Here is an 11,543-nt window from a genome sequence, read left to right on the forward strand (position 1 = left end):
GTAAGACAAAGTATTTATTTTATTATGAGTGGTCGTGACCTGGAATTTATTAATGATTAGAGTTGATGATTTACTTGGAAATCTGTTTTCCCACTCTGGGAGAAATATGGGATATAAGTCCATAGAATTAATTGGCTGGGTACTATTGCCCATAGGCAAGATATAAAAGGCTTCAGTAACCATTTGTCTGAGTCATACATTAACCCTTTACTCTGTGAAACAATGAACTTCCTAATTACTTTTCTTGTCTTTCAGAACGTTGAAGGGCCGTGGCCTTCCTGGTTCCAGTGTTGTGTTTAGACAAGGAACTAACGTAGAAATTGGACCACCCTCATTTATGGCACCAGCTGAGGGATCTAATGGGGTAATTATTTCATGTTGAAGTTTTCAATGAAAATACTTCAAACAGAGTGAGATGAGGCACATGTTATTGTGTTCCCTTTCATTATTGCTCATAGACCCACATTAATACATCTACCATAGTATGTTTAGAGACCACATTCTGATGCACTGTGTAGCCATATTATGAAATTCAAGTGTGGGAAGGCAACATGATATAGTTACTCTCTCACAAATCTGCAGTATGAACCACAGTTACTGACAATGCAAAATACAGATAAAGGTGCAAAATTCCCACAAAGAGACTATAAACTGAGAAAGACACTTCATACTCTACTAGATTAATCTTGATGAAAATAGTTTCACCTTATGTTGAATAGTAATGAAATGTTTTGCTTCAACAGGTGCCAATAGAAGGAGATGTAAATCTTGGTGAAATGGCAAACAAGAATCACAACTTTAGCAATCCTATGTATGATGCCATGGGATCCATGGAAGGAGCTGCACCAGAACAGACAAACAGCAAAGGTCTATATGAAGTGCCTTTAGACACCAGCAAGAGTAAGAATTACAACTTGGAAAGCCAAGAGAGTAGTAATGGTACAACTCAGCCTCCTGCTCTTGCTGTCCTCTCACCATCAGCTATGATGCAAAAAGCTTCACCTAACATACAAATTCGTAAAAAGGAGCTAAGTCCATCCAGTAATGACACTGGCAAGGATACTCAGAAACTGGTAGTGGAGGATGATAACTCTGAATGCTAAGACTGTATGCTGTGTTGTGTTATATGCAGAACTTGTTATTAGCCATTACAGTGGTACCGACCACTACCTGTGCTTAGGGATACCGTCCCACAGTGATTTTTTACTGTAATAAATTACCAAATCAATACATGCAACTACTGTGCCCCGTGTGAATGATCCAACATAAAATATCCATTGTTGCCATTCTATTTCTAAAAAAAAAATACAAAAAAATTGCTGCAGTACATCTAATTTTTTTACACTAATATTTCAATCAGACATGGTGCTGAGATCATGGTGAATAGTTAATAAGTATGTGATTCAAATTTCTAATGTCAAAGGTATTATGACTACTGCTGCATGGGATAAAAAGCTGATTATTTCAATGCACCATGTAGATGAGAAGTATAATATATTTTTACACAAATGTTTAGACTTGTTATATTTAATTATTACACAACAAAGTGATATTTTAGGGCTAAAACTTTTTGGTTTGAAAATGGCCCAGATTACTTTATAGTTAACAAATTTCCTATTTATACCACATTAGTATATTGTTCCTCTAGAGGCATTGATTGACAAAATATTTCATATGAAAGGACATGTCTATTTTATAATGAAGCAAAGCCGTCCATTATAAATGTGTGTATGATACATTCCATATGCTAGGGTTTATTATTGTACTTATTTAAAAAGATACATTATGTACAGTATTTTGTTAAGTATGGGATTGTGAATGATGCCTAATGATCATATATGATAAAAAGCATACTATGTTTGTGTGTTCTGATGAAATATTGTACCCACTCCAGCCCCCAATCCACCTTAAGGCTAAATACACTGAACACCAATGCTTTTACATGGGAGAAATGTTTCCTATGACATTTATGTAAATATCTATCATAATGTATATATTTTAGTCTTGATTTTTCGCACCTGATCGAGAAGGATCTACTTTATTCCCAACATTTGACATTAGTTTGGTGTTAAAAAGTGTTATTAAAATGCCTGTGAAATGGAGTTCTGTCTTAACCCTTACTCTTTACTACGTTTGTACCATGTTTCCTTTGTCATAATAGACAGTGCAATAATTATTATTATAAAAAAGGATGTTATTGTCCCTATTATGGATCATATGCTATCACAAGCTTATAAAAGCAGCCATTTGTGCCATATAGACCAGCACATTATTGTCACACCAAGTGATTAAACTACATACATGCCTATTTGGTAAACTCCTTTGACCTGGATCAAGTGATGTGCATTTGAGATGAATAGTCATCATTACTGCAATAATTTTTACTGTGACGAAGCAAGATAATCCCTTTTGACCAAATGGTATATTAAGGGAAGATTCAGTCAGCTTAACCTTGATAATGCTTTTTTTCTTAAATTGTAGACATATTTGAATTACTGAAGTAATGGTTCCATCTCATTAGACACTTCCTTCCACCAAAGGATTTCTACTTGTCAGCCTGTATTCTATGAACCCACTGCAGGACAAAGACCTGCCCAAGGATCATGCAGGCCTAAGAAGACTTTGAAGGGGAAGTTCTTTAACATTTTATGTGAAATTAAAGAGAGGAGACAAGGTGAGTAGTTATGTGGATGACAAGAAGCCTCTCTTAATATAGGAGTTCCTATGACCACATAAAACACATAAGAAAGTAAGGAGAAGAGATTAGCCCAGAAAAGAAGCCCACCTTAAAACAAACTTCCAACCAAAATGCACCTCCCGTCAGTAACACCTCGCTATCACGAGTCCACAGACATTAGGATCTGGTTATATCATCATACAGAACAGTGATGTCTAGCCACCTGAGCACAGATGTTACAGTAAATAATACTTTTAATACTTAACAGTTAGTTCAGTAGACTTCAGTTAGTTCAGTAGACTTGTGTGATTTAAGAATAATGGGCATTGTACCTATACAAAACTTAATATCACTTGACAAGTCATTTACACATGTTAGAAATAATCTCAATAATGGAATAAGTGTGCCATTACCATGATAATTAGGCAAGCAAGATCTTAGCATGGAATGAAGGACAAAGGTCAAGGATCTAAGCTCCAGAAATGAGGTACTAGAGAAAAGTCTTTGGAGTGCAAAGAAAGAATGATGGAAATATTGAATATGTGTATAATGGATCTATATCAGTAAAGATGAAGGAATGTGATTTGAAGCAGTAAGGATCAAATTCAGCATCCTTAAGTGGTCTATCCATAAGGAAAAGCAAAAACTAAGATGACTCAATATATGAAAGAATGAGATAAATGTGCTGAGTGTAAGAGGACAGCATCCAGTGAACTCAGAGGATAGAGCACTAGAATATGTCAAGAGAAATTGGCAAGATGTATGAAACATGCAGGGCCGAGAATAAAAAAAATTAACTCCTATTTCAACCATCCTTTTGGAAGTTGTTCAGCACAGACTCACATACAGATAGATATATCATTTACATCCTTTTAGTGTACCATACTGGTGACAATTCTAAGAGTAGGGGATTTCTCATGGTTTTCCTACCCTTACCTTTAATTTCTCCTTCCAAAACTTAATTTTACTAAATTGGCTCTCCAAGGAGAGCTTTCTGACGAAGAGAAAAGATTCTTCTCAAGTATTTTTCTTCCCGCTCTTCTGGGTCACCAAACAGCTGAAAACATTATGAATAATAGTATAATGCTGAATACCAGATACACATTTATACAGTTTCTAAATAACAAATATTTGTGTACTTGTTATAATTCCTTATTCAGCATCCTTCAGAGACCACAATCATCACCAAATAACTTTCAAACCAGATTTCTAAGCACTTGGTATCATCACCTAATGACAACTTTAAATGCTGGGGAATAACCAACATGGCAATAGGTATGTTAAAATACATAATTTTTCTTTGTATGTAAGATAATCACCAGCCTAGGGAAATTAAGAATTATAAAGAAGGAAAAGATAGATGTTGATATATGAAAAACATCATTGTGAAAAATCTTAATGGACAGCATGAAGTAGTTGAAGGATGGAGGAGAGGAAGAAAAGGGCCTTGAATGATCCAAGGTGGAGATAAAACTTACATGAGGACTGAACAGGCTGTCATCACTGAGAGGAATAAATTTATTGGCCTTTGCAGACAGCTCAGCCTGTGTCCCGAAATTGAATTCTCCTTCTTCTTTGTTCTCTTTGTTGGCCGTTTTATCTTCACGAGTTGACTTAAAATTCTGCTGCACAAAACCTCCCTCATCAATTTCTTCAATAGCTCGAGTAAAGGCAAGCTTCTCAGATTCTGTCATTTCTGTTGAAAAAAAATCTTTGTGAAATGCATCATACGGAGAGAGACTGAGAGATTAGCCTAACTATCACACTGCCTGTATTATCAAGGATTGAACTTAAAAAAAAATCTTCAGTAGCTACATTCAGCATAAAACTAACAATGCAATATCAAATGCCTCTCGTCTTCACCCAGCAAAGTAACTACAGCCACCTCCAGTCCCTTATGAGTTACCATAAAAGCAAAAAAAGAGGCCTCACCTTGAGTCTTCACTAAAGGACTTTCTTCAGGTACTGGAGATAATACTTTAACATCTCTCTCGTTCTCTCTGTCTCTTTCACTGTCACGTTCCCTGTCTCGATTTCGATCTTTCTCCCTCTCCCTCTCTCTCTCTCTGTCTCTGTCTCTGCGGTCACGATCACGTGTTGAGCCTCGACTTCCCCGGTCAATGCTGCTTCTGGCCGAGCGTGATTTGGTGTATCTGTCACTCCGGTCAGAGTCAGAGCTGTGAAGAAGCAGAAAACATTGATGGGCTAATTAATAGTGAATCAATTATGGTAATAAATTCATGTTATAAAAAATATGACAATGTTCAACAGTTTTGAAAAGATCCAAATCTGTATATATATATATATATATATATATATATATATATATATATATATATATATATATATATATATATATATATATATATATATATATAGTATTGAGAACACTATAACCTGCATCAGTGTCAGGTTTATGTAGTTAATATTAGTAATTCTTAACCTTTTTTGGCCATGACCCAAAATCCTGTCCAAAATTGCCACTCCTACAAGGTTGAAACATGTCAGGGATTGTGTTCATCTCTACTATGCAAGCGTCTGCTGGACCGCGGCAGAAGGTTTGCCATAAATTTGAGGATTCCTAGATGCTGACTTCCACATAAAAAAATGTTGATGTCTCATCTAATGAGAAGTAATTACAAGATGCCCCACCATGTAGGAGGAGTTTATATCTCTACTCTTCTCAAACAGTACAGCACATCATAGCAAGAAACCCTCATATCCTGCACCTCTACTCACAGCTACAACTTTCAGCACATTTACTAAACAGAATAGTAGAACAAACCTAGAGCTGCGCTTTCTCCTCTTGTGTTTAGATTTTTTGTGTTTGCGATTCCTTGATCTGTCTCGTGAGCGGGAACGTGTCCGAGTGCGTGAGTGGGTGCGCCGTCGTCTGTACCGATCACGACTGCCAGATCGAGACCTGCAAATAAGTCATACAAGATAGGATGCTATTGGAATTCTGATGTTTGGTCTGAATGAGCTAAGGTCTGAATCTGCATCCTCCACCACAATACAATGTCCCTTCATAACACTAACCTCCTGCTTGGTGAGGAGCTGCGGGAGTGGCTGACGGATCTGCTGGAAGAGTGTCGCCGCCGCCGCCTTGACTTCTTGTGGTGACGGTGGCGGCTTCTTGAACTTGTACTGCTGCTGCTTCGAGATCTGAAGCAATCAGAAATCATGAAATTACAATGTTGATAGCTACTCAAAATAAAAATCCTACCTGTGCCACTAAAAAGCATGGCCTATTTGTGGTACACTCATTGGAGTTGGCTCTGTGTGATGAATTCTACATTTGATAAGATGGACTTCCAATTAAATGCATGATCATCTGAGTGGAATCCAATTTTTTTTTTTGTCACTTTCCTTATTGCCATTTTTATATACTCTTTTCATCATGTAGAGCTTCTTATTCTGAGGGATTTGAACCTATACATACCTGTCACAAATTGTTTATAAAGCTGACAACAATTTGAATCAGTCGATGGAAAATATTTTAATGAGCAGAGTGTCGCCTCAATTATTTATGTTGTATCACCAAGTTTTACAAAGAGAAGTAAAGTAATGACTTCATATCAATTTTTGTGTTGCTAGTCAAGTTAGGCTAGTTTGCTTTGGTTAGATTAGTTTAACTGGGATAAATAAAGTTAATTTGTTCTGAGGAAGATGTATCAGCAGTGTGTTGCCTCTACTAAGTTATGTTAGCTCGGTTAGGTTAAAGCTGGGGTTAAGTAAGTTTTGGTTAAATAGATAAGCTTCAATAAGTTGGCATAACCAGCAGTGGCAGCAAGCACTCTCCACAGCAGTAAAAGTCAAAATTTTCGACTGTTACTTTCTGTGGTACTTTGTGATAATGAAACTATTTTCTTCTGGTACATTTTAGTCTGTTTTGCAGTAACTTTTTTTTTTCTTTTTCTAATCACAATGCAGCATTTTGAGGGGATAGGCCATGCTTTTTAGGGAGATGGGGGGGGCAATGTACCGATTTGATGGAAACGAAGTGAGGATTTATTCAAAACAAATCCAAAACCATCTGAAAAAAGTTACATCCTAAAGTGAGAGTTTGGTGAACGATTCAATTTACCTTCCTATTTTCTCCCATTTCTCCTTCACTACACTTTTTCATTTGGTGCAAGGAAAAAAAAATACTCATTGTACCTTTCCGGCCAATACGAATATCAATTTAACAGTGACTTAAGATATACAATGCTAAAAAAAAATGGTTTCCTATTAGTTTTGATCAATATTTTTATTTTTGTTGTTAATGTTTTCTCTCCGTAATTACTTTATTTGGTATTATTGCACTTTCAACCAATACACCATACATAACTATACACATTCTCATGGCTTAGAACACACTTCTACGAGCATTTCTAACCCCATTTTACCCTATCGAAAATTAATAATAAGGTAAGGTTAGGTTAGGTTTCCCAGGAGGTCCCCAAGCTTGTTAGACATAAAAAAAAAATATATAAGATAGGGTATATTGGTTGAAACTACAAATTTACCCTTCATTCTTCTTATTTTCCTTTATAACTAAGAAGGCTCACATGATAAATTGTAAGAGGTAGTCATGTTAACATCATGTCACGGTGAGGAACTATACTGGAAACAATGCTACTGTACTCCAATGATCCACACAACACACCAGGCTAGCCAGATTCACCAACCACCACACCAATATCAATTCCACACACCACACCAGACCAGCCAACTTCACCAATCACACCAATATCAATTCCACACACCACACCAGGCCAACTTCACCAATTACAGTAAGTAATGAAAACAATAACTGCATTCTGTCCTTACCTGCTCCTCCGCCGCCTCCTGCTCACCCTGTCACTGTCTGAATCACTGGAGTAGCGTCCCATAGCCTGGTGCACACACTTAAATCACCATACAAGCACAGACTCAAGGACGGGCCGACAGCTGATTCTGTTCTGCTGGTTGTCGGCTTGTCGCTTGCCTTGCCGGGAAGAATTGTCCTTTTCAACGGTTCCATCTTGATCTCCATGCTACAGGTGGCTTGGAAGTCGGAATAGCTCTAGACACATTTGATCGGCAACTTCTGAAGAGGACAGAAAAAGAAGAAAAAAATGACAAGCAGAAAAAAGGAAAAAAAGGAGCAGTATTCTATTCACCAATCATCCCTACATATTGCTCGCCACATTCTCTCCATCTTGATTTCGATGCTATAGGTGGCCCGGAATCGCTCCAGAGATATTTGATCGGCAACTTTTGAAGAGGACAAACAAAATACAAGCAGAAAAAAAAGTAAAAAAAGAGCTGTATCTTCTTCAATAATAATGCCTACATCTCTAGCACGCCATATTTTCTCCAGAAACTCCTTCACAGCCTTAATATATTTTTTTCACTCTCTCTCTCTCTCTCTCTCTCTCTCTCTCTCTACATAGTCCCACCAGCAACAGCATCCATTCAGTTCCTCTTTTCTCCACCTTTTCATCTCTATATGCCCTAATTCAGTAAAATTCACTTGTATTAGATGGTTTGGGATCGTTCTAGAACCAGGGCTTTGGATCGGCAATTCCTGTAGAAAAAACCCCCAGCTATATCTTACTCATTAACTATCCCTACGTCTTAGCAAGCCACATTTTCTAAACAAGCTCCCTCACAGCCTCAATCATCCTTTCACTCGTCTTTCTACACAGTCCCAGCGGCCCAACAGCAACACCATGCATTCCCTTTTTTTGTCTTCTCCACGCTTTCATCCTTATTATGCCTATTATGCCCTAAATCAGTCAGAATAACTTACATCATCTCCCTCCTGTCTCTCCCATACCTCTCATACTCTAGCACCACATACTCCACCGACTCATTCTCTCCTATGCCACACATTGGGCACACTTTGCTACGGGATTTTGTAGTTCCTTGCATTCACATCCATATACTGTGCCCCAGCTCAGAAGAGATCTCCACCCAGACTTTCTTCATACCACCTCTCATATATCGGAGCTTCCTTTTAATTCCTTGTACTATTCCAGAGTACTCTTTAAACTTGTTTCGTCTCATTCTTCCAAATATTCAGTCCCACCCACTTCACCTCTTTGTCTATCTTACTCTTCCATTTCCTCACATCTCATTCAGTTCCCACTCTGCCTAATCCTCTTGTCACGATCCATTCAATTAAACTCATTTTAATTTTCCCCGCCATTCTCACCGCCATACAACTTGTAATCCATCCCTCTCTGTCATTTTTATGCCTCTCTCCCTCCATTTATTTACACTTTCATTTCACAGATACACCTTTTTCGCTATTCTTTCATCATCCATTCCTATCAATCTAATTTTGTACGTATGTGCTCTACTTCACCAGTCTTTTCCTCTCAAAGCATCTACTCCTGTGTACTACCTCGGTGCATTCAGAACTATTCTAGCTGCTCTATTCTGTCCCATTTCTAACTTGTCAATTTCACTGTCACTTTCATTCCATGGAATCATATACATATCATACATTATACTGGGCACAACCAGACTCACCTCTCTCAGCATATCATATTTTCCTACTCTTATTTTCGCTGCATTCTCACTGGTTAACCAAGTTTATCTTTTCATTCTTTGTTTTTTCATATCCATTCGGATTCACCTACATCCACAAGTACTTATATTCTTGAGCCTGTTTCAACTCATTCTCTGCAATTCTCCTTACCACATTACCTTAATCTTTTCACCTATTCGTAACCACTACCTCGTCAGAGGCTAGTACAGGTAATGTAAGGGTGGTGGTGGTGGTTGTGGTGGTGGTGTGTGTGTGTGTGTGTGTGTGTGTGTGTGTGTGTGTGTGTGTGTGTGTATGTGTGTTGATAAGAGTGTGGATAAGACTGTGGGTGTGGGTGTGGATAAGAGTGTGGAGAAGGCTCTAGGTATGTGTGTGTGTGTGTGTGTGTCAAGGTGTGAGTGTATGGGTAACGGTGTGGATGTGGGTGTATGTTTGTGTGTAATATCATTATATTCGGTTTCTGTGATATTTATCTTTAGTGTCAAGCTGGGGTTATTTGTCAAAGCAGTATATATTAGTTATACAGCGAGTATTTGGACTCAAGCGGGAAAGAAAAAATTAAGTATTTTAAAGGCAGACTATGATATTTCATTCATTCTCTATTTTTATCGTCTCTATTTTTTTATAAGAGTATATTTGATAATATACCCCGGTGAATTGAATATACAAATAGAGGAATACATCCATTTTTTGCAGTTTTATCTTCTTATCTACCTATAAATATATTTACATATCTGCTTATCCATCTGTCTATCTATCTACATATCTATTTATCTATCTATCTATATGATAATCGGCAACAATAATCTTAATTCAACATGCTGTAAGTTACACGTCTTTAGAGGATTTCAGTGTGCTCTTAGAATTGGTCATATTTTGAAAAAAATTGTGAGGGTGTCGGGTGGCGATATTTCGCTCGTCACCCCACACTTTGAAAGAGGATTAATCCACATGGAGGTTGCTCAGGGCCCTACGCATGTCTAAATCCTGCTCTGTACAAAGATAGATGGTTTCTGAACCTCACTTGCCTACTATGCACTTGAGTGACTTGACGGACAAAAAAAAAAAAAAAAAAAAAAAAAAGAAAGAAGAACGTGATTACATCCTTACCTGTGTGGTTTTAAGTTTATCAATGAAACAATTACACGAGAATCTGACTCATTTTATCTTAACCATTCGAAAATATAATCTGCATGACAGTAAAGCATTTAGGGAATACATTCTTAAATTTTACAGGGGATTCAGTGTTATTAATGGGAAAACTTAATGGAAATTTGAGTAAACACAACTGAGGCTCTTGTAAAATTATCCCTTTTAAGAGAACAAAATGGTAGAGAATAATGATTAAGTGTTTCTGCGTATATTCAATGATGGGAGATGCAGTGTCCGAGAAGGGTGAAGGTGTGGCGACTACCGGGACTCAGTGTGGTGAAGTGAGTGCGGTCGGGGATAACAACACCCCTGCGCCCCACCCCCCTTCATTACGACTGGTGGCGGGCCGCTGGAGACACCCGCATCGAGGTGTTATCAAATAGCTATCTGACCATGTGGATTATCTGTGGCACCGGCGGGAGGGGAGGTCCGAGGAACTAGTACGGCGCGCGGCGAAGGGCCAGAGGTTACCAAAGTGCCCCGCGGGTGAGGGTCATGGTGGGACGCGCTGATATTATCATACACGCCACGCTATGGACCATCTTCGTGTCTCCTCAGCCAACCAGCTAAAGCCCCTCCACTCCTCCATCTCTCTCTCTCTCTCTCTCTCTCTTAGTTGAACGTATTCTTGTCTTCCTAAAATTGCTACATTTCTAAAAGCGTGTCCTCATTGGCGACACCTTAAGGCACGTCTGTCTGGACTGCATAGTACACGAGAGTAGCGATATGTGGCAGTCCATTTGTTTACATGATTACCTCTTTTCTATTCCAAATACATCGTGCATATATATATTATGTTCTTTTTAAATTGTTTATTTCCATGGTTACTCGTTCCTGACTTGCACGTCTTCATAAATCTCGAAAAAACCTTCCATACTTTTTATCGCTATCTTGTTTCTGCCAAAAGAGATTCGGCCGGGATTTCGCTCCAAATGAACAATGAACAAAGAACATCTCTGTTTTCGTGATGGATTCGACCTAAAGAACCAATTGAAATCCTTCCGGAGATTGATCCCTTTAAACAAACTACAAGATTCACTTCATGTTTTACCAGCACCTATGATCATGATAATTAATCCCTAACCTCATTATGTATCCGTCATTCCAACTCATGAGAGGAAAAAGGAGCAGCAAGGAGCAAGGCGGCACTAGCAGGCGAGGAAGTCGAGTGGCGAGTGGCTGGGGTCGTGG

The 11,543-nt window shown here is 38.2% G+C and overlaps 2 protein-coding genes across 3 annotated transcripts in view; one reads left to right on the forward strand and one right to left on the reverse strand.

The window, feature by feature from the left end:
• The window catches only part of LOC123517537 (low-density lipoprotein receptor-related protein 2-like), a 346,506-nt gene extending 344,408 nt beyond the window's left edge, over positions 1-2,098 (forward strand). Inside the window, 2 exon segments of the mRNA XM_045277692.1 lie at positions 256-364; positions 744-2,098. Of these exon segments, the coding sequence (XP_045133627.1) occupies positions 256-364; positions 744-1,103 (469 nt within the window). The 3' untranslated portion in view covers positions 1,104-2,098.
• LOC123517538 (serine/Arginine-related protein 53-like) overlaps positions 1-7,673 on the reverse strand; it is a 19,435-nt gene extending 11,762 nt beyond the window's left edge. For both annotated transcript variants that reach the window (XM_045277693.1, XM_045277696.1), the window contains exons 1-6: positions 7,493-7,673; positions 5,717-5,842; positions 5,463-5,600; positions 4,610-4,854; positions 4,156-4,373; positions 3,614-3,734 (exon numbers count right to left, since the gene is read on the reverse strand). In XM_045277693.1, coding sequence (XP_045133628.1) covers positions 3,645-3,734; positions 4,156-4,373; positions 4,610-4,854; positions 5,463-5,600; positions 5,717-5,842; positions 7,493-7,554 — 879 coding nt within the window. In that variant the 5' untranslated portion in view covers positions 7,555-7,673 and the 3' untranslated portion in view covers positions 3,614-3,644. The remainder of the gene's footprint in view (positions 1-3,613; positions 3,735-4,155; positions 4,374-4,609; positions 4,855-5,462; positions 5,601-5,716; positions 5,843-7,492) is intronic.
• Between the last annotated feature and the right edge of the window lie 3,870 nt (positions 7,674-11,543).

The sequence above is a fragment of the Portunus trituberculatus genome, chromosome 42, assembly GCF_017591435.1.
Source record: "Portunus trituberculatus isolate SZX2019 chromosome 42, ASM1759143v1, whole genome shotgun sequence".
Classification (NCBI taxonomy): Eukaryota; Metazoa; Arthropoda; class Malacostraca; order Decapoda; family Portunidae; genus Portunus; species Portunus trituberculatus.